This window comes from Pteronotus mesoamericanus, unplaced genomic scaffold (genome assembly GCF_021234165.1).
Source record: "Pteronotus mesoamericanus isolate MK-2021 breed Mesoamerican mustached bat unplaced genomic scaffold, CSHL_Meso_final contig_1193, whole genome shotgun sequence".
Taxonomy (NCBI): Eukaryota; Metazoa; Chordata; class Mammalia; order Chiroptera; family Mormoopidae; genus Pteronotus; species Pteronotus mesoamericanus.
Window position 1 is genome coordinate 2,884,705 of NW_026555039.1, and position 22,013 is coordinate 2,906,717.

A 22,013-nucleotide genomic window follows, 5' to 3' on the forward strand; every position below is an offset into this window, starting at 1 on the left:
AGTCGGCCAGGTGTTCACGCAGCAAGAACGATTTATTCAGGGGGAAGAGACTGCGATCCGGAACGTGATGCCAAGGCCAGCCAGGCGGGGGTTTCCGCCCGGAGGAAAATGGAGAGAGTACCGGAGAGGGCTGCGGAGAAGTCGAGGGCAGGGGCAGTCACCACCCGGGTGCTCGGGCCGGACCCCGGAGGCGTCCCTGCCGGGCTCCCCGGGGGCAGGGGTGTGGGAGCTGCTCCCACACATGCCCTGTCTGCGTTATCCTGTCTGTCATACATGTTGCCACCGGACACCCCCTAGGCTTCCTCACTAACCCTCGGTCCACATATTCCCTCCACTTCAGCTAACGTTATACTCCGCAGTTTCCACGGGAGAGCGGCGGCGGACGCCTGCGCGAGCCGGGGGACGGGCGGCGGGAGGAGGCAGGAGCGTCGCTCCCGCACCGACGCGGGCAGCGGGAAGACGTGGCGGCTCCCCGACACTGGCCGCGGGTGCGCGCAGAGCGCGTCTCGGCGGGCACAACGGCGCCAGCGGCAGGAGTGAGAACCCCGGCCCCGTGGAGTCTGCCGAGCGCGCAGGGAAGCCCTGAGCCGCGCCTGACCCCCACCAGCCTGTTGCCACGCCGGTCTGGGCCCACGTGGCGTCACTCCGGGCGATGACGCCGTGACGCTCGTGACGTCTAACGCGTCACTGTCGGAGACGGCGGCGCAGCCTTGTGATGTCAGACGCCGACGCGGGTCGACGGCCAGTTCCCGTGAGGACCGCGGGCCTTGGCTACGTACGCCGGGGTCGAGGCGCGCTCGCCTGCTTGACGCCCGTTGGTGGGCGCCCTCCGCCCGCCGCCGGGGCTCTGAGACGGCAGGGAGGCCTCTGGGACGCCGTGTACTCGCCCGCGCCGCGCGTCCCGACGCGGTACGTCGCGGGCGCCGCCGCTTCGCGTCATGACTTCCGGGAGCCGCGGCCGCCATCTTGCTCGCGCGGAAGAGCCGCGACTGGGTGGGAGTCCGGAGCCGGAGATTGCGGACGGGGCGGCCGCCGCCATGCCGTCGTCGCCGCTGCGGGTGGCGGTGGTCTGCTCGAGCAACCAGAACCGTAGCATGGAGGCCCACAACATCCTCAGGTAGGCGCGCCCCTGGCACGCCCCGGCCCGAACTGGCGGCGGCGGCGGCCCCGGCGGAAGCCCGCGGGGCTGCGGGTCCGCGCTCGTCGGCTCCGGGCGCCGAGCGCTGCGAGGAGAGGACGAGGCTCGGTCGGCCTCGCGGTGCCCCCACGTGTGCGTGGCATCGCGGGGAAGTCGGGGCCTGAGCCCGTGTTCCGGGGTCTCGGGAGCCTCTGCGCTCCCCGCACAGCCGAAGGGCCGGCGCTGCGTGCGCCCACTCTGCGCGCGCGCCTGGGGCTCTAGAAAGTGGGAGGCCGACGGAGACGGCTCCCCAACGAGGCGCTCGTCCCAGACGCAGGTGGGGGTTTGGAGACAGCGGCGCCGACGGCCGCCTCCGTCCAGCGTGGGTTCCTCGGTCGCATCTGCCGGGGGCAAGCGGGACACGGCTGGCGGCCGGGAGAGAGGCGGAGGGCCTGTTCTGTCCAGCTCGCCAGCGGCGTGTGTGCTCCGAGCAACATTCTCAAGCCTTTACGGAAGCCGGCCCTGGGGAGCCTGCGGGCGGTGATTCTGCACCTCGCCTGGAGCTTCGAGTTTGTCTCAGTGCCGACCCTTTAGGGGGACCCCGGTGGTGCCTGTGTTTAGTAAACGTGTATTCCTGCCCGATGCAGTTGCTTGCTGGGCTCCCTGCGTGGCGCGCCAGCCCAGCGCCGACTCTCCCGAGTCAGCTCGGGAGCAGCCCGGAGTGGCCCCGAGGCCGGGGCGACAGCGGCCGCTGTCTGTCCGCAGCAGCTGTCTGCCGCGCCGTCTCCGGCGGCTGCTTAGTGTCCTTTGTGGGAGGGGTGCGTGTGCTTTGAACCCGAGAGACATCGACGTGGGGGCCGTTTTTAAGCTATAAAGTTACCTGAAAGCTAGGAATGTGCTAGAAGTCCATTGTTAGGCCCCATCTCCAAACTGTATTTACCTGTTCAGCCCTTTCAAGTTGGATAAATTTAAGCAAACGAACACAGCCACATGCACACTCCAGGGGAATGACTCAAAAACGGAATTTACTACCCTAAATTAGAGTGACGGTTGACGTGGTTTTGGACAGTGATCCTTTTTTAACAAGGGTGGGCTCAAGTCTTTGGAAAGGAAACTTTAAAAATCCCTTGCGGCAACGTTATTGGCGAAGTCAGTTCCAAAGCCTCTGATTCCCTGGGACAGTCACGGCGGCACCACAGGTCCCGGCCCGCTCGGCGGTCGGGCGGGCGCGGGGTGGGCGCCCGTGTTGGGCTTTCTCCTGCGTTGCTCCTTCCACGTTCACGCGTCAGAAAGGGCGGGCTCCAAGTGAGGACGGAGAAGGTAAGTTGAGGGCGATGTGTTATCGTATGTGGAGGTGTTTAAGGCGAGAATTGTTAGTTTCTAAAATGCTTGTTTGGGGGGCTGTTCTCCTATGTTAACATAGTAGCGCACGGAAGATGAAGAAGCTGAAGATCATGCAAAACAGCCTTTCTCCGGGTCTCGGACCCACACGTGCGGAGATCACCGCGAAGCTCTAGCGCCACCCCAGCCGCTGCACGTGGTGCTGTGAACAGTCCGCCTCCAGCGTCCGTGTCCGCTCTGGGTTTGTCCGCTGAATTCGAACGCACCTGCTCCGTGGCGGCAGGTGACCCAGGACACACGAGCAGCCTGTCCTGGCGGAGAGATGTTTGCGTTTTCTATTTTCCTACCTTACAACATTGGCAGCCTTCTGCTGTATAAGTATTTGCAGTTATCTGGTTATTTCCTTGGTGTGAGTTTTTAGAGGTGGAATTGCTGAGTCAAAGATATACGTATTTTACATTTTCAGATATTTTTTCTAGACTGTCTTTCAAAAAATACCTATTTATAAAATTACTATTTTCTTAGGTTTTTCATGATGCCCGGGCAAAAAAAGGGATCTCACCTGCCTTTAGTTTTAAAGTTGCTGTGAGAGCGAACAACTTGTGTCATTTTCACGTCTGAAAAGCTATTTATAACTATGTAGCTGGAGTTTTCACAGGGTTTAAAAGGATCTTGAAGAAATTTACATGAAGGTTTTCTGTTACAACTCAGAGATCTTGTGCAAGTCAGACAGACGGACAGACGTAAGCCTTACAGGGGATTTTGTGGAAAGCTTGGAAACGTGCAGATGGAAAAAAGGAGGAAAATTGTGTGCAGTTTGGTTACAAATACAAAAAAGTATGCATAGGAAAACTTCTGAACGGAAACATCAGGAGGAATGTCCTTAACCGAACGGGCACAGTAGATAGTTCATCAGCAGAACTCCACTTCATTTTCTCTTGCCCTGTTGAAAATTAGCTTGGACTATATTTTCTGAGGAGTCGTTTATAAGTGATAGCGAACTCATCAGAATGTTCCCAGGCGTGATCATTTTTGGTCTTTTGAGACTAAATTGTTTCAAGTATCAGTCGCTTTAAAGCCAATTTATTTTTTTGTTCTAAACAGCCTCCCAGACGTTGAGAGGCCTGTTCAGTTTTGGGAGCTACAGTTTTAATTGCAGCAATTCGAAACAGATGGTGCACGCAGACTCCGCAGCCGGCTGGACGGAGCGCCCGTCCTCAGTCACGGCGTCCTGGCTGCGTGGCGCTGGGAAGGCTCGCGGAGGCCGCACCTGTGGGAGGCGCTGGTCGGTCGCCCCCTCGAGCCCCTCCGTGCTGGGCGCTTTGCCAGCTCCGCCAAGCGAGGAGGCGCCACCCAGAGCCAGAAGCCCTCGCTTCTGAGGGACAGCAAGGCCTCGGACAGGAGGGGCCGTGGTCATGGTGGATGAGCGACAGAATCGAGACCCGGGGTGGGGCCGCCGCAGCCGGCTGAGGGCCCGGGCTGTCCGACTGGGGTGGGGCGCTCGTGAGAGCGTCGTGACCGGGGCGTGTGGGCCCCCTGCCACGCGGGGCGGGGGGCGCTCAGACCTCCTCCTGGCGGGGTGCGTCCCAGGCTGCCTGAGGCCGTGCGGTCCACACCTGGCAGGTCCCAGGCACCGGATGCTGCCAGTCATGGTGCCGACACCTCGGTTCGAACACATTTCCAGACACCAGTCCCCGGGGAGCGTCAGCTGGGCCCGGGGGCCACACCTTTGAGACGCCAGGTGTTCTGGGAACACTCGAACGCCGACTGGAAGTGACGTTCACGTCGTGGGAAGGTCCAGGGCTCTGAAATCGGGCCCTGAGAGCGGCAGAGGCCGCGAAGGGCGCCCGCCTGGTGCCGCATCTGCCTCCCTGGGCTCCGCGAGCCTGTGGGCGGCGGCCTTGGGGGCCGGACTGAGTGGGGGGCCCGCGCAAGCGAACACTGAGACTGCGGCCGTGCTCGTCCCCGCAGCGGGGTCTTCTCCAACCCGAGGGCGGGCGGCCCGACGGCCTGGCGCTGGCGCTGCACGGAGGGGCACGCCGGCCGCCGGGGCGAGGTGGGAGCCAGGCTCGGGGCCGGGGCTGCAGAAGGGGCGTCGGGGCAGGGTGCTGGCGGGGCAGCCGCGGCGGCACACACATCGCAAGTGCAGGGCACAGAGCTGCCTGGAAGCTGCTGTGGGAGCATCGGGGGGGAAATCGACCCTAAAAAAATGCTTACGGAAATGCACGTGCATCCCACAGTTCGCTAGCGTGAACACACATGTAATTGGAATGTCGGCACTTGAGAAGCGTGTCTCCCCAGGCTGACATTCAGGCATGATGGCTGGGGAGCCGTCCGCCTGTGTCCCTGAGCACGAGATCACGGGGCGGAAGCTTGTCTGCCCGGCGGAGGCGGCGTGATGTGTCCAGGGCCGCAGTCCCAGCCAGAGTGAGGCCTCCGGTGGGGCCGGGGGTCACACCGTAGGAAGTAGGACAGCGCTGTTTCCGCTGACCCTTTCTGGGCGCACCCCCGCCGCCGCAGGTGACGTCCAGTCCGTGGGCCGTGGCGCCCGCACACTTGGCACTGCGATCGGCTCTCCCGAAAGGTGTGACAGCAGCGCGGACACTGGGTGAGCATGTCCGGAGAGTGAGTGTAACATGGAAAGAGTTGGCCCTTGAGACAAAGCAGCCTGGTTGTCAGGGATGTTTTTCTGGCGCTCAGTGCTTCTATATGAGAGAGGGACTGTCCTGCCCTGTCGGCACCAGGCAAGATGGGCTGTTCTGTCCGTTTTACCAGCTGAGAAGAAACAGCACTTCTGTTGCTAATTAGCCTTTTTGCCACTTGTGAACATTTTGTCGGGGGAGGAGCAAACTGCATTCCACGTGATCTTGCAACACGCTGGTTGGAGAGAGAGGGCAGAGACGACGGGCAGCTGGGCAGTTCCCTCCAGACAAACCGGCCAGTGGGGAGCCTTGCTGGGGGGCGCACGCAGACGTGGAGAGCGTTCCATCTGGATGCCCAGTGCAGCCAGACCCAGCAGGGCGGGGGGGGCCTGCGGGTGGTGTCCCCCAGGCCGCTCAGACTTGGGTGGCCACGGCAGGTGGAGGGAGGCCCTGCTGCCTGGGGTACCCTGGGAGCCCTGTGCCGCTCTAGGCCCCTCCATCAGGCACCGTCCTGCCCAGGGCCGCCGCCCCACGCCCCCCCGCACTGCTTGCCCTTCTGGGCGCCAGACGTTTCTGGTTGTGCTCTCCTGCCCTGCCCCCGCCCCACCCCAGGTGCGAGGAGACCGTTTGGGTCCATTGGTCACTGCAGTGTCCCAGCAGGTCAGCAGCTCTGGGAAGCACCGCTGAAGCAGAAGGGAGTGTGCGCTTGCCCTGGGGCGAGGGGCGTGTTTGGACTGTCCCGGGTGGGGCCGCTGTCTGTGCCCTCGCTGTGGGTGGGCTGGAGGCGGGTGCTCCCTGGGCACTTCGCTGAGGACGACGTTAGGGGCGTTGTGCCTGCGATCTTCCAATAACGTCTTGACTTCCGGCCAAGTATCTCGGAGAAATGAGAAAGGAAGCAGCTGAGTTACGGGAACGAGCTTCTTTTTAAAAAGAGGGATGCGTGAATTGTATCTATGTGAACCTTTTGCACGTCTCTGTTAGGGAGCTTAGTGCTTTTCCCGTTATTGCCCAGAAAAATCTTGGGGACCTCTTTTGGAAGGGGCTTCTCCAGTGCTGATGGATCTCAAAAGAGGGGTCTTGACCATGTTTCTTACTCTGACCTCTAAAGGTTCTCCCTCCAGTACCCAGTTCACGCATCGCAGACGCACCCGAGGCAGGACAGGCCGCGTTCCATACGTGCACAGGGCGGCTTCCTGACGTGTCTGAGTCATGTGCACACTCTGCACGGTCTGTTAAAGTGTGCAGTGAGGTCATGTCCAAAAGCACAATGTACGTGTGAGTTAGAGGCGCTTTATGGTGCTGTGGTTTGCGGGGCTCAGTGGGCTGAGCGCCGGCCTGCGAACCAAAGGGCTGCGGGCTCCATCCGGTGGGGCCCAGGCCTGGGTGGCGGGCTGGGTCCCCAGCAGGGGGCACGTGAGAGGCGGCCACACATGGGTGTTTCTTGTTTCTCCATCCTTTCCCCTCTCTAAAAATAAGTAAATAAAGTCTGTCTAAAAAGGAATTTATTACTAAAAAGTGTTAGCCATCATTTCAGCCTGCTGGAAAGCGGTGCCCATAGACTTGCTTGAAGCGGTTTGCCGCAGACCTTCGGTGCGTACCATGCACAGTGCGGTGAGGGCTGCTGTCTGGCTCCCGCAGGCTGTTGGAGAGCGTCAGGGCCACCGCCAGAAGGCGGGACTGTTACCTGGGAGCTGGGCGGGATGAGCCGGCTCTGAGCCGCTGCGCTCGCGCTTCAGGCCGCTCCTGGCCGCCCCCAGTTGGCTCACACCTTCAGCCTGTGTGCTCCCGGGGGGGGGGGGGGGGGGGTGTCGTCCTGTTTCAGAGCGTGCATCCCTCTGCCCAGGTGAGTGAGGCAGCCCCTGGTCTTGCTGGCCCCTCCCCAGTGCCCTCGGGGGTCAGGGGAAGTGGGTGGCGGGGTTGGGGTGCCGCATGGCACTCCTGGGCACCCGCTTCTCCATGAGGGCCTCCTGCCCTCGGAGGTGAAGCCACAGAGTGAGTAAGAGGGGGCCTGCGGGTGGGTGGGGTTCTCCCCTGCACACGCAGGGGTGGCCTGAGGACTGGCTCGCTCTTGCTCCGTGGGGCACGGCTCTCGCCTCGGGCAGCCGTGGGGCTGCAGGGGCAGGCGCCGCACGCTGCGCGCCGACTGGCCTTCGGTCCGCGTGTTGCCGTCCTGAGGGACCATGGCCCCGACGGAAGCAGCTGCCGGGTGGCCTTGCGCCGCCGTGACTGCCTTGTGGAGCCAGGCAGGCAGCGGGCACCTGTCCCTGCCTGGACGGCCCCGGCTCCCACGGCCGTGGTCGCGGCGGCCTCGTTCAGGCTTGCTGGTGCGTCGCGCAGACCTAACCCGTGTCCTGTGTGTGGTCCGAATCGGGGAGGAGCAGGTTCGGGCTTGGGGTGGGGTGGTCGGCGTCTCCGTGCTTGGTGGCGGGGCCCTGTTGCCCTCCAGTCACAGGGCACGTGTGCGGGCGTCCTTACGGCCTGGCCGCCCTCCCGCCCGGATCCGAGCGGTGAGGAGACAGCAGGAATGTCGCCGTGCGTTGCGAGGCCTGGCTGGGTCTGTCGCTCATTCACCTCCCGCTGCGCTGAGTTCCTGAAGGACACTGGTGTCCTGCATGAGCCACCCCTCGCCCTTCCTCAGTGGCAGGAAGTGCCCTGCTGTGGGGACAGCCTGCAGGCTCCCTCTGTGCAGCTGCGCCCCAGGGCTAGTGGCAGATGCGGGTGCATGGGGGGGTCCCGGCAGGGAGGGTTAGGTGGAGGCGCCTCACCCGGAGGCCCCCTCACCCCAGCAGCTCCGTCTGAGCGAGGTCGCCTCCCTCACCGTGAACCTGACCTGCTCGCCACTCGGGAGCTGTTGATGGCGCGCCTGCCGCCGGTGCCGCTGCAGCCCTGGGGCCCTGTGTGGACGGCCGCTCGTCTGCAGTGTTTGCGGTCCCAGCCAGCTTTTGTGTGGGGTGCCACAGGGCTTCTTAAAATTTGAGTAAAGTTAAAAAACATGTTTTTGAATATCAACAAAGTTACGAATTTTGTCCATTTTCCATTTCATGTCTCTTGTTTGTAGGGTTTTCTGTCTTATTTAATCCAACTGTGACCTTTGTCTCCTCTTGTGTCTTTCAGCAAACGGGGGTTCAGTGTCCGGTCCTTCGGAACAGGGACTCACGTGAAGCTCCCGGGGCCGGCGCCTGACAAGCCCAATGTGTACGACTTCAAAACCACATACGATCAGATGTACAATGATCTCCTTAGGAAAGACAAAGAACTGTATCCCAGCTGGTTCCCTTTGAAAGACACCCCCCCTCCCCCCGCGTGGTTGTCTGTGGCAGGTGGGCCCTCCGGCGGCAGGCGTCTCGCCGACCCCAACGTCGGGGCGTCCGGGAGGCGGGCGGGTCACAGCTGCCGCTGCGCGCTGTGCCGAGTCGGCACGGGTGGTGCAGACACCCTCCTCTTGCTTCAGAGATTTAAGTCTGTTCCTGGTCCTGCTTGGACAGGCTGAGTGCTGGTGCCGTTCGGGGCCACGGCACGCAGGGCACGCGGGCGTCCTCATGACGTCTGGGGGGAGAGTCGTGATGTCACAGAGCTTAGATGAGGCGGCAGGAGCCACAGAATCCGTTCCCGTCCGCCCTGCAGGGCCACCGCCGTCCTTCGAGGGCAGGCCCGCACCGGGGGCGGGCGGGACCCGGGGCTCCTGCCTCTGACCGCTCGAGGCCCAGGGGAGCTGGTCAGGGTGGGGGCGTGTGCTGTGCCCGGGGCCCGCCTGGCCCTCTGCGCACCGGAAAGGGCCCCCCCGCTGCTGCTCCCAGAAGGCGGGGACTAGGGAGAAGCGTTGGGTGCTGTGCGGTCCGTCCGTTCCCAGGGCAGCGCCTCGGCCTCTGCGCCTCACCCAGGGCCGTGCGGCTGTCACAGCAGACGTCGGGACGTTTTCCTCTTCCCAGAACCCGGGGTGGTCACCGCCTGTCCCCAGCTCTCCCAGCCCACAGCCGCCAGCCACTCTGCTCGGAGGCGCTGCCCCGGCAGACAGCCCGTGGCCTCCTGGCTGCTGCGCCCCGGCAGCGTCCTCGGGGTCTGTCCATGCCGCAGTGTGTGTCGAACTATTTTTTTCCCCAACAAAAGCCAAGTTTATTCCATTTCTTACATTTGAAGTATTCTTCGATGACATTCTTGGCTTCAAGCTGTCCGTTTTTAAGTGCACGTTTTTTCCCCTTGACTTGACTTCTTCCCTTTGCCTCGGAGTCGTGGTGACTACGGAGGGCGCGCTTCCCGCAGGCCTCAGGGCGGTTCCCGGGCCGGGGCTCCTGGGCTCTTCCTTTCTCGCACTTGAGCTGCCTCCCAGGGTCCCCAGGCACCTCTGCGAGAGGTGTGTGGCTGAACCGCGCACTCACTTGGAGAGCCTTTGGGGAAAGGATCGAGGTGTGTTCTTCTGACGCAGGAATGACCAGTCTGCGGCCCTGGAGGCGGGAGGCGGTGGGCGTGGGCGGAGGGGCTGGCCTGTCTCCGGGAGACGCTGGGCCACACCTCTCTCTGCACGGATTTGCTTTGGAAATCACCTAAAAGCCTGTTGCTAAAGAGTCAGTGCGAGCTCAGCACTGCGACCCATGGTCCCTCAGTGTGGATCTGAAACGCAGATGTGACGCTGCCTGGACCCTGCCTGTGTGCAGCGCGTTACCCTCTGTGATTAATCATATCAGGAGTGAGGGTTTTTTAAATCGGAATTGTTCTTTGTCTCAGTTTCATTGTCTTTTAGGCCTTGGCTACATTTACGCGTGTACCCACTTCTTCACTGTGCACTTTTTTCTTGCCGTGGGGTAAAAGGTAAAAATAAAAACGATTTCTCACACTGCAAATCCCGCAGCCTCCTGACCTCGTCCTGGGCGCTCGGTTAGTGGGCCCAGCAGCTCGGGAGGGGTCGCCCTCTCCGAGGCCCCGTCCCGTCCCTGGAACCACAGCCACGGGGCTTCCCCAGAGGCCCGTTCGCTGGGTCTCATTAGGCTTGCTCCAGCGGGGCTGCTTCCTCGGGCAGCGTCGGGGGGGCAGCGGGGGCAGGCCCCTGGTGGCCCGCCTGGCCCCCAGCACCTGCTGGCTTCTGCTGAACCTGACCTTGTCTCATTTCACCTGGCCAGCAGCTGTATTTTTAAACAGTGTTTGAAAAACAGTGCTTGTCTATTTAACAAATGAATAACACATGTTCCTGAGCCAGATCATGGTTCCCAGAGAAAGTAATGCGATTCGGCCGATAGGCTGGCAGGTTTTAGAGAAGCTCTCGTGCTTAAAATACAAATCGTAGCCTCAAGACGCCGCAGCGCAGCTGTCGTGCCTGAGCCCTTCGCCCGCGCGGCGCGGAGCAGAGCCGGCGGTGGAGGCAGCTGCCGGGGCTCGTGCGGGGCTGCCCTGGCGGGGGTGCCCTGGCCGCGCCCCCAGCGTCGCACGGTCGTGCAGACCAAGGGCCCAGGCCCGGCCCCCGCCTGAGACACTGTTGCCAGGTGTGTTGGGGGCGGCTCTGTTTCCCTGAAGACAGTGGAGGGAGGCCCTCGGGCTCAGCCGGGACCAGGCCCTGACCCTCGCAGCTGGGCGGCAGCCCGTCTGCCTTGTGCGGTCTGCACAGGCTCCTCACAGGCTCCTCACGTGCCGGGGTGGGTTTGAGTTGGCTGCTTAGTACGGAGAAGTGCTGGCTCGGGAGCTCGTGTTGCCGCTGCGTGCCTGGGGCTTCTTGGCCGTGGGAGAGTCCAGGGCCAGCAGCCTCCTCAAGGTGGGGTCAGGGCACCCCGGTCCGCAGTGGCCGTGCTGCGCAGCGATCCACACACGCGGTCCCCGTCAGGCTGTTCGGGATTGCGCCCCGAGCTCGCCCGCACGCGCGGCGGCCTGGGCTGCGGCCCACCCCCGTAGCGCAGGGAAGGCCTCCTGGCAGTGGTCAGGGAGCCACGGGGACTGGACGAGGGTGACGCCAGGCTGAGCAGCCGGGGGTCCCAGCCCACCCGGTCCCCAAGTCCTGGAGGCCACGGGGCTGCTGGCCCCATTCAGTGGGCGCTGATCAAAAGTAAAGGCAGAAACGATGCCACTGTGTATGTAATAACCCTGAAACCTGAAACTCCGGTGTCCGCTGGGCGCCCACCAGGCGGGCGGGGGTCAGAGGGAACTTTGAAAGACACCGGAGAAGATGGGGGCCGCTGACCGGGAGTCCGACCTCCTGGGGCGGGGGCGCACGCCTGCGTTCTCAGCATCGCCCCGGCCCAGACGCGGCCTGCGGCGGCCCCACACCCTGGCTGAGCTGTGGTGGCGCGCGCTTGGGCTCTTGGGAGCCGGGGGCCTTTGGGACTCTCCCGGAGGGGACATGGGTCCCACTGGAGACTCCCTGCCTTGTGTGTGACATTTGTTTGATCGAGTTTAAGATTGGAAGTAAAACTAGGCAACAGGACCCCGATGCTGAGCCGCTGCCCTGGCGTGGCCCCCCCACCCCGGAAGCACTGACCGTGGGGCCTCGGGATCGTGGCCAAGGCTGAGGCACACGGTGGGGACAGGTCAGTTCGGTGTGGCTGCATCTGGGGACGGAGTTGGTAGTGCCGGGACGCCCTCGGGTCCACTCGGTGAGGACCGAGCCCTGTCATCCAGCAGTGACTCGGCGCTGGGAGAGGACACGTGGTGCCCCTTGTAGGGGCCGCCCTCCTGCCCTGTCCAGGGGCTGCCGGGACGCTGGCTCTGAAGCCCCTTTGTGACCGGGTGCCCCTGGCGGGGGTGGGGCTGTCCCTGCTCCCGTCCTGAGTGTCTGAGTCTCCTGCCTTCCGTTGCATTCACGGTCTGTGGGTGACGGCCGGCGGGGAGGGGGTGCAGCGAGGTTGGAGCTGCGCCTCTCCCACCCCTGGGAGGCTCTGTCCTCCAGGGACTGGGGCGGCAGGTGGACGGCCCCGGCCGTGGCCTGCGCGTGGCTCGGGGAGGCCCCGGGGCGCGGGGGCTCGGGGGCTCGGCTGCCGGGCCTGCGGCCCTCACGGGGGAGCGAGTGTCGGGCCCTGTTCCGATTCCTGGGGCGCTGTTCCCATTCCCTTTCTCTGGAAACGCTCGCCATCTCACGCCTTCCTCCTTCGTGGGACCCCCGCCTTGAGCTGAGCGCCCACGGGGACCCCCGCCTGCCACGCGGCCGCCCTCGTGGGGTGCCTCCGCAGGCCGCTGCCTCCCCGCTGGGCGCAGCCCGGCTCTGACGAGGGCTTTGTCCTCCTGGCCTCGCCGTCCCGCCCTCCTCCCGCCCCCGTCCTGCTCTTCTGGGCCTGCGGGGGGGGGGGGCGGTTCAAGTGGCTCTGGGTCCCTGGGAATTGAAACAGTGAGGGGTCGTGGTGTCCTCAGGGGCTCCCCGCGGGGGCCCCTCCTGTCCCTGGTCCTGCGTGGCTCTGCCTGGGACATGCACCTCTGGAATTTGCCAGGAAATGGCCCGGAAAGGCCACTGTTCTGCTTCCCTCTCCCACGATGACGGGCTGGCTCTGATCCCCCAACGAGGCCTTTTTGCTTAATTCCACGATGACCCTCACCTGCGATGTCACCACCGTGAGCGAGCGAGGGAGGGTGGCAGGAAGGAGGGCAGAGCTCCGCGGGCGCGGGCCGGAGTGTGGCAGCCCTGGCCCGGGCACCAGGCGGCCGTCTCCCAAGGGCCGTGCTCGGGGGCGGGGGCGCGGGGCTGCCCCGGGCCTTGGTGCCAGCCTGGGGCTGCGGGGAGCCTTAGTGGACTAAGCTGGGAGGTGCCAAGGACAAACCCCACAGCCCAGCAGCCCGGCATCTTTTTGAGTTACGTCTCTTAGGAAAACCACTTAAACATGTTGTAAAAGGTGTTCTCAGTCTCCAGGAAGGGAGAGAAATTTGTGGTAACATGAACTCATTCAAGTAAACAATCACAACCTGAAAGTGTGGGGCACGTTAAATGCGTCCCTCAGAACCCCCGAGTCTGTGTATCCGAGGCAGAATTGATGAGCGGCTTGTCCCCCGCTGTGGGGAAGACCCCGAGAGGCCGCCCCCCAGCCTTCGGGGCTCCGTCTCCCTCGCGGAGGTGACCGTCTCCCTGGACCCCTGGGCCGGCCGGGCCGTGTCGGGTGGGCGGCGGCCCTGTCTGGAGGGCCCTCAAGGCAGCACCTGTGGGGCTCCCCCTGCTGCGGGGTTTCATAGCTGCTCTGTGGGGCAGGGCCCCAGGGGAGTGTTGTCCTTGCTGGGGGGTCGGGGCCAGCGGGGGCCAAGGTGCTGCAGAGCCGCCAGCGGTGGCCGGCAAGCTGAGGAGTCAGGAGGCTGCAGGAAGGGGGTAACCGCTTTGCAGACCGTGGTGGCTGGGAAGGTGGGGCCTGGCCGGCCGAGGCGGGCCGGGTGCCTGCGCTCCTCGCCCTCTGTACCCCGCAGGGTGGGCGGCTCCCCCTGGGCACAGGGGGCGCTGCACCGGGCTCAGGACCCTCCTCCAAAGTTCCTTAACGTCGGGCTCAGCTACACGCAGAACGGCATTTTGCACATGCTGGACAGAAACAAGCGAATCAAGCCCCGGCCAGAAAGGTTCCAGAACTGCAAAGACCTGTTCGACCTCATCCTCACCTGCGAGGAGAGGGTGTACGACCAGGTGGTAGAAGGTGAGCCCAGGACCGGAGGCACCCCGCCCCCCCTCCCCGGCCTCCTGGCCTCAGTGGGCAGGCAGCGGCCCGGAGGGCCCGGGCGCGGGGCTCCGGCTGGTCACGTCCATGCGGGCGAGGCCGGCAGCACCGTGTGGGTTTGCGGGTCTTGGCATGGGAGGAGCCTGCATGAGCGGGCTGGGCCCCAGAGACCTGGGGGGGGTCCTGCTGGGGAGTGCGGCGCCCCAGGGCCAGCGTGGGGGGGGTGGGGCCTGGTGCACAGGTTGAACCGCAGCCTGTTTGGGGTTGCCAGGAGGTGGTGGAGTGCCCGGCGGGGCAGGTGGGCGGGGCCCGACGGCCGTGTCTGTGTGTCCTGGTTAGACCTGAACTCCAGAGAGCAAGAGACCTGCCAGCCGGTGCACGTGATCAACGTGGACATCCAGGACAACCACGAGGAGGCCACCCTGGGGGCGTTCCTCATCTGCGAGCTCTGCCAGTGCGTGAGTACCGCGCCCCTGCCGAGCGAGGGCCCCGCGCCTCCTGCGTGTGAGGGCTCACGGTGCGGCTGACTGACTGGCAGCTCGAGTCAACGTTCCACTATTTCCACATGCTGGGCCCAGGTGACACCAAGGTGCCCACAGGTTGAAAGCCGGGCAGCTGGCTCTGGCTAACCCACTTGGTGCCTCGAGGTGGCGGGAGGCGGCGGCCGCTGGTGTCTCGCCCGCGCGGGGCTGCCACTTGTCCGAGGGCTCCGAGGGAGCTGTGTCCCTTCACTCCCGTCATCCGGGACGTCTGGCCTCTGCGGCCCTGGGCCCCTCCCTCATGCGGAAGACGCAGCTGTACGCAGGGCAGGACGCTGCTCTTCCGTGTGACAAAAGCCCCTAGCAAGGAGGAGCCTGTGTCCCTTGTCTTCTGCCCCTGGGACCTGGGTTTAGGTCAGCTGGCTGTGAGTGACAGGAACACAAACCAGTGGTTCACCCCAGCACTCCAGAGGTAGGCGGGCCCTGGTGGGTCGGACTCGGGGATCCAGAGCCCCAGCACAGCCTCCGTTCCCAGTGCTGCGTGGTCCAGCGTGGCTGCTGAAGCCCCAGCATTCGTGCCCATGACCCTGCCATCATGCACAAGAAAGGGCAGCAGGGGAGACAGGTGCCAGGGGCTGCCCACAGGATTGGGTCACACTGACGAGAGCTGGGTGTGGGGGTGCCCCCCTTCCTCAGAGGCGCCGCCTCAGGCCGAGCCAGGCTGCAGCCCGGCCTGGGCCACCCAGGGCCGTCGCCGGCGGCACCTGCCGCTTTCAGCCCGGCCGCGTCCGCACGCCTGCAGGGCTTCCCCTGGGAGGGACGTTGCTGGCATCGGGGGAGCCCCTCCGACCCCGGGAGCGCGAGCCGGGCTCCCCCCCAGGGGGCCATATGGTCTGTGCCTGCGCTCGTTGGCAGCGAGGATCCCACGTTTGGAGTCCCTGTGACATCTGAGAGCCCGGCCCCGTCCCTTGGGGCCCCCAGGGGAGGGGAGGCCCCGCCCGCTCAGGCGGCCGCTCTGCCCGCAGATCCAGCACACGGAGGACATGGAGAACGAGATCGACGAGCTGCTGCAGGAGTTCGAGGAGAAGAGCGGCCGGACCTTCCTGCACACCGTCTGCTTCTACTGAGCCCGGCCGCGCCGGCCGCCTGCTGTTCAGACTGTGTCCGTCTGGCCCCGTCCCGCCACTGAGGGCTGCTGCCGCGCTCGGCCGCCCGGCTCTGTACATACTGTTGAGGAGTTAGACGTGGGGACCCACGGCGCAAGTCCGGTGTCCCGCTCTTAGTTATGGGTGTGACATTAAAGGTGGTTTTCTTTAAGCAAAATGGAAACGCGCGGTTCACAGCTCATTTCCCCAGTGCGCCCCCTCATTGTGCGCCCCCCGCTCGCCCCTGCCCGGCTGGAATGTGCACGCGCCTTCCGGGGGGGCCTGCAATAAACAGATGCTGCTGGTGCTCTGCTGTGTCCCGAGCTCCCTGCTCCTCCCCGCACCGGGCCCCCTGGAGGAGGCGGGGCTGGGGGCCGGTGCCCCCCACGGCCCTCGGGAAGGGCTCCGGGCTGCGGGTCCAGCCTGGCGTCCCGGCTCCCAGGAGGCTCCGCGCCCGCTGAGGCTTCTGGCACAATGGGGCCCTACTCCGGTGGCGCCTGGTTGCCACGCGTACTCTGGTCACCTGTGCCGAGGGGGTGGGACTCCTGCGCTGGCCTGGGCTGTGGGGGAGGGCCTGGCTCGGCACCGCCTCCCAGGAGCAGGTGCCGCCAGGACGCAGGCCCAGGACACTGGCCTCCGGGCTTCCAGGCTGCCCAACCCAGGGGCCTGGGGCCGAGCCCTGAGGGAAGTAAGGCTGAAGCTGGTCCTGCTCCCTCTGGGGGCCGCTCTTCGGCTTTTGCTCGGCTGTCCTCGGCCGGCTGGCCCGGGCCGCAGAGCGACACCCCTGGCCGCTCCCCGCTGCCCTGCAGGCCTCCCCAGTGAAGGCAGGGGCTTGTGCAGGCCCAGCGCTGCCCGCCGGCCCAGAGCCCTGCACCGGGACCCCGGGGACGCGGGAGGAGGAACCTCGGCTGCTGAGTGGGGAGAAGCGGAGGGACAGGGACCCCAGACGCTCGCCAGGACGACACGTGGGCCGGGACGTGGGCTGAGCACCGGGGCCCACGCTGACCAGGCGCCCCGGGGAGGGGTCGGGCGGGCGCCCGGGGGCGGGGCGGCCGTGCGGTCCCTCCCGGAGGCGGGCGCGCAGGGAGAGGGGGCCGGAGCGCGCGCGGGGAGGAAGGGAGGGAGGCAGGGCCGAGGGCGGAGCGGAGCGCAGCAAGCGCGGTGGCCGGGCGGCCGAACGACCCCGAAGCGGCCTCGTCCCGCACCCCGCATCCCCAGCTCGCGCCTCTTACCCGGCCCGCGGCGGTGGGTGTGCGGCGCGCTGACCTCTGCGGAGGGGCCGGGGGCTCAGCATCGGGCCGGGGCCGGGGGGGCGCCGGGGCCGGGGGGCGGCGCTCCGGCCCGGCCCGGCCCCGCCCGATGTCCATGAGCGCGAACACCATGATCTTCATGATTCTGGGGGCGTCGATCGTGATGGTGAGCGGAGGGGCTTCCCGCGCGCCCGCTCCCCCACCGCGCCCGCCTCCCGCGCCCGCGCGCCGCCCGCCGCCTCCCCCTCCCGCGCCTTGTTTACCGGCCCGCGCGGCCTGCGCTCCCCCTGCCCTGCCTGCGCGCCCTATTCGGAGCTGCCCTGAGCACCCTCTCCCCGAGCCCGCGCTCCGCGCCCCTCGGTCTGCGCTGCCCCCTTCTCCGCCGCGCTCCCCGCCGGCCTGAGCACCCCCGCCCGCACCTGGACACCCCCGCCCGGCAGCTCCTGGGCTCTGACCGGTCATGGGCTCTTCCAGGCCATCGCGTGCTTGATGGACATGAACGCGCTGCTGGACCGATTCCACAACTACATCCTCCCGCACCTGCGGGGCGAGGATCGCGTCTGCCACTGCAACTGTGGCCGGTGAGTCTGTGCCCGGCGGGGCACACGCGTGATCACACATGTGTGGGGCTCAGGGCCCACTAGGGTGCTGGGAGCCCCGGGCAGGCCCGTGACGGGCCGCACTAGGCCGGAGGGGCTGCCGAATTCCGCGCCAGGCCTGGGCGGGGGAAGGACTCTCCAGCCCCCCGCGGGCACCTGGGGGCTGGCCAAGCGGGTTCGGGAGGGGAAGCACGCCTGAGTCAGTCAGGACCCCTCCCAAAATGCCTCCGGAGAGAGGGTGACGGCAGAGCAGGCCCCAGGCCTCCTGGTGCAGGGCCCGGAGGCCGGGAAAGCAGCAGCCCAGCCTGGCGTCCGGGAGGGAGCCCGCCCAGGGCCGTGCCCACAGAGCACAGCAGCCTCCGCCCTGGACCCCGCACGGTGTCACGAACTTTCCTGGGAGCCAGGTACAGGGAAGTGCAGCCGGTCAAGGTGGGCAGGGCCCAGCCCCCTCCCAGTACAGGGGAGGAACTGAGGCGGGGGGGGGGGGGGGGGGGGGGGTGGAGCTTGCTCAAGGTCATGCAGGGAGCGCGGGGAGCCCAGGCCCCTCTGCCCACCGTGACCCCCATCCTGTGCACATGTAAGGACGGCGTCCTCCTGGCCATGCATGTTTGTACGTCCGTGTATGAAATAAACATCTCATGAGACGCGAGTGTGTGTACCGTCTGTGCATATACATGTGGGCGCACAGCACACACGCATGCCCGCATGCACGCCCTCGCCCCACAGGACACCCTCGTGCCGGGACCCGTGAGGGCGCGGACAGAGGCTTGAGCGGGCAAAGATGTGCCCACAGGCACAGTTAGTGAGGGACAGGCACGGACCCCAGAGCCTGTGCTCTTCGCCCCCGACCTGGGCTCCTGCTCCCTGCGTGTGCACACGTGGGGGGCGCGGGCTGCCCCTCTCGCCCAGCACGCCCCCTGCCTGCGGGTGCCGGCCGGCATGCGGACGCAGAGCCGGGCAGTGGGGCAAGTAGAGTTGGCAGTGCAGGCGCCCTCCTCCCCCACACGGGCCAAGGGCCACCGAGTGCCCCAGGCTGAGGAAAGGCCTCCTGGGAGGCCTTGCCCGCGCGCGGGCGCAGACTCGGGTGGCTAGAGACCCTCCGGGGCACGACGCCGGGCCCTGCCTCTGGGCTCCGGGAGCAGGGGCAGCGCACACACTGCGCGTGTGGGCTGTCGTGTTGTGACCGGTGTCTGTGTGCCTGTGACCTCATCCCGGGGATGTTCTCAGAGTGTCTTTGCACAGGTGTGTATGTGCATCATATGCTGTGTCCAAAGTACACGGGGACTTGTGTAAGCAGATACCTACAGGGTACACGCTGAGCTGGACCGGTGAGCACAGCTTAGTGTGTCTTTGGACACAGAGAACATGGAAAGCCCCGCCTGCCATAGACAGAGTGTTTCTGTGTGTATGTGTCCACATGTGTGTGCTTTTGTACACTTCACTACATACAGGATATGTAAATTCAGTGTACAAAATATTCTTGTTTATTGACAACATACATGTGTATGCCCAGTACATGTATATAATACAACACACAGTGATCAGTGTGCTCCATGTGGGTCCAGCGACTCTGCAGAATAGTTTTGCACATGGGGTATCTGTGTATAAACCATGTACATGCATTGCCACAATGGACTCTACCCATGTGTGTACACACTGCATACAGAGTAAGCATGCACACAAAAATGTGTGCCTTTGACATACCTGTACAGAAAATTGTATGCAGAGAACATGTATGTAAAACAACGCTCCAAAGTGTGTGTGCCAGCAGGTGGTGTCTGTGCACACAAACCCATGCATGTGCCATGGTGCCCACAGAGCGGGCGACTGTGCAAAGCCATGTGCATGTGCATCTCCGTGGGACACGCGCCGTGCCCGTGCCTGGGCAAGCATGCATGCGCACACATGTGGAGCTCATGGGCCGAGTCCATGGTATACACACCATGTCCTGTGCATGTGGCTGGTATGTATACATGACATGCGTTGGACCTCAGGGAAACGCAGCATGCTTGGTCCAGGCAGGACACATGCATGTACACATCTGGGACATACGTGTGCACATGGGAGACCTGAGCCCCTGCCCCTGGGGCCTGCGCTGAAGGGAGGAGGGCAAGGAAGGGGCAGGGGCGGAGCTGCAGGGGCCCGGCCAGCGGCGGGGGCCCAGGCTGCGCTCTCCAGCCCTGAGGAGCCCTGAGCCACCTGGGGTGGTCGGGCCCAGCCTCATCCTTCCTGCGGAGCACCGGGGGCATTTCGGGCTCCACTGGTGACTCCGTTTTTGCAGTGTCCTGCCCGGACCAGCTGTGTGTCCAGGGGTAGGAAGCGGTTGTCCTGAGGGGACCCCATCGAAGGCTGGGGACGCAGGAGAAGGGGTGATTCCCAGTGTTGTCGGCCCCATGAGGCTGAGGCGCCCTGGGTGCCGATGGCCCATGAAGGGCGTCCTCTCCTGGGGGCCTGGCAGCTGCTTGCTGCTCAGTCCAGGCGGCGATCGATCATCTTCTGTCACTCATTGATGATTCCTAATGGCTAATGACACATTGATCGGAGAAGCCAGGTCAGGCAGTCCTCACTGACTGACCCGTAGAGGCCTGCCTGCTGCCATCCCCTGGGCTGGGGTCAGGGCTCCGGACGCCCCTGACCCCACTGGGAGGGAGTCCCCGTGGGTCCAGTGTGGGCGCAGCAGGGGCCAGAGGTCAGGAGGACAGGTGGGGTTTCCCTTTTCTGTCTCTCTTTGGTGGAGAGCGGAGGGAGGCCGGGGGTGGGGGCGGGAAATCGGGGCCTGGCTCCACCCAGGACCAGGCGGAGGTGTCGGCCTCTCGCTGAAGGGAGACGGGAGAAGCAGGTCTGGGGAGGGAGGACCTATTTTTAGGTGAGAGTTTGAGGTGTCTGTAGATCCCACGTGGAGACGCCAAGCAGGCGCTGGAGCTCAGAGCAGACGTGTGGGGTGTGGGGTGGGCGGCAGGAACTGCAGGAGGTGGGGTGGAGAGTCGGGGAGCCAGCAAAGGGGTGCGGGGAAGGGGGGAACCAGGAGAGGCAGCCTCCCGGGCAGGAGGCCCCCGGCCGGCCCCTGTGCTGCCGGGCAAGAAGAGGCGCTGTGGCGGCGGGCAAGGGGGCTGGAGGCTGAGGGGGTGTGGGCGCCGCCGTGGCTCGGTTTCCAGGCTCCCTCGACAGTGGGGGCGGGGGGGGGGCGGGGATGAGCCCGGAGCCTGTTGCCCCGGGTGTGGCCTGCTGGGCAGGGCCACACCGTCTGGGATCACGGGGCCCCCAGGGCTTCCAGGAGGCGGAGGGTATCCAGGCGGGTCTGAGGCTTGAGAGGCCTTGTGGAGAGGGATTGACCGGGACCTCAGAGGCAAGCGAGGGTCCAGTAGCCTGAGTCCCGCCAATGGGGGGGGGGGCTGAGAGGCACAGCCCAGGCCCTCGTGGGCAGGGGAGGGGCCACGGTCCCGGGAACCCCGGAGAGCTGACGCAACGTCGGCCCAGCGTCCATCCGGCGCAGCAGAGCGGCTGGAGGACATGCAGATCCATGCAGGGCATAGGCCGGGGGCGCCCCTAGGGGAGGGGATGGAAGGATGGGGTGCGGGACGGAGAACCAGAGAATCGGGGCGGAGGAGGAGCAGAAGGAAGACCTGAGGCCCAGGGCAGGCTGACAGCGCTCGGCTTTGCCTGGAGCGGCAGCTGAGGAAAGGGCTGGTGAGTGTCCGGCGGGAGGCGCCGCACCAGCCCCGTGTCCAGCAGGGCGGCTGCGACCCTGCCGCCAGCCAGGGACGCCCCGCCCTGGGCCCTCACCCGGGACTGGTCCACCTGCACTGGCCCTGCGACGCCATCAGGGTCAGTGATGAGCCTCAGGCCGCAGAGGAGGGAGGGCAGACGCACCCCGGGCCAGCTCCCGGCCTTCTCTCTGACCACCGACGTCGCACACTCCCACCCTCGGGCAGCCTGCGCCTGGGGAAGGGGGCCCTGGGCGAGGCGCAGGCCCCTCCGGACCTCAGCTCCCACAGGGGCTGCTTCCAAGACCCCAGCAGGGATCCCCGCGCGCCCCGCGGGAGAGGTGCCAGCCCGCCCTGCCGCCCCCAGGCACCACATTCACTACGTGATCCCGTACGACGGGGACCAGTCAGTGGTGGACGCCTCCGAGAACTACTTCGTGACAGACAACGTCACCAAGCAGGAGATCGACCTCATGCTGGGGCTGCTACTCGGTTTCTGCATCAGCTGGTTCCTGGTGTGGATGGACGGCGTCCTGCACTGCGCCGTGCGCGCCTGGAGGGCCGGCCGGCGCTACGGTGAGTGTGGCCCGGACGCGCGGGCCCGCCCCGCCCCGCGAAGCCCCACCCACCACACCCAGCCGAGAGCCACGCCTCCACACAAGAGCCACGCCCATCCGCGCCCCGCCCGCCCAAAAGCCCTGTCCCACCCTGACCGCCGACCACGCCCCTCAACGCCGCGCCCCAGCCGTGTCCCCGCCCAGGTCAAGCCCCACCCACCACGCCCGGCCCCAGGCTGCGTTTCGCGCCAAAGCCAGGCCCCCCCCCGGCCCCGCCCCGCCTGACGGCTGCCCTGGCCACGCCCCCCTCAGATGGCTCGTGGACCTGGCTGCCGAAGTTGTGCAACCTGCGGGAGTTCGGCCGGCGGCCGCACAGGCCCTTCGAGGAGGCGGCCGGGAACATGGTGCACGTGAAGCAGAAACTCTACCACAACGGCCACCCGAGCCCGCGGCACCTTTGAGCCGCGCGCAGGACTCGCGGGGCCGCCGGCCTCGGCGCCCACGTACACGGGACTGGACGGCGGCCTGGGCCAGGGCGCCCCGGCCGCCGGGCGTGTCCAGCGGAAGGTGCTGTCT

General features: G+C 65.7%; 2 protein-coding genes across 3 annotated transcripts; both read left to right on the forward strand.

The window, feature by feature from the left end:
- The first annotated feature begins 749 nt into the window (after window positions 1-749).
- On the forward strand, window positions 750-15,505 carry SSU72 (SSU72 homolog, RNA polymerase II CTD phosphatase). Of its 2 annotated transcripts, none has more exons than XM_054584198.1 (5): window positions 750-1,117; window positions 8,215-8,358; window positions 13,543-13,682; window positions 14,043-14,157; window positions 15,208-15,505. In XM_054584198.1, exons 1-5 carry the CDS (start codon window positions 939-941, stop codon window positions 15,422-15,424), a joined length of 795 nt encoding a protein of 264 aa, XP_054440173.1. In that variant the 5' UTR covers window positions 750-938; the 3' UTR covers window positions 15,425-15,505. The 2 variants fall into 2 exon arrangements, with proteins under 2 accessions (XP_054440173.1, XP_054440184.1); XM_054584209.1 differs by having other exon boundaries at window positions 760-1,117; window positions 14,043-14,161.
- A 1,164-nt stretch (window positions 15,506-16,669) lies between these two features.
- On the forward strand, window positions 16,670-21,933 carry TMEM240 (transmembrane protein 240). The gene is made up of 4 exons (XM_054583521.1): window positions 16,670-16,743; window positions 17,052-17,158; window positions 21,248-21,456; window positions 21,750-21,933. The coding sequence occupies exons 1-4, from the start codon at window positions 16,687-16,689 to the stop codon at window positions 21,896-21,898; spliced, it is 522 nt and encodes a 173-aa protein (XP_054439496.1). The 5' UTR covers window positions 16,670-16,686; the 3' UTR covers window positions 21,899-21,933.
- Window positions 21,934-22,013: the final 80 nt, after the last annotated feature.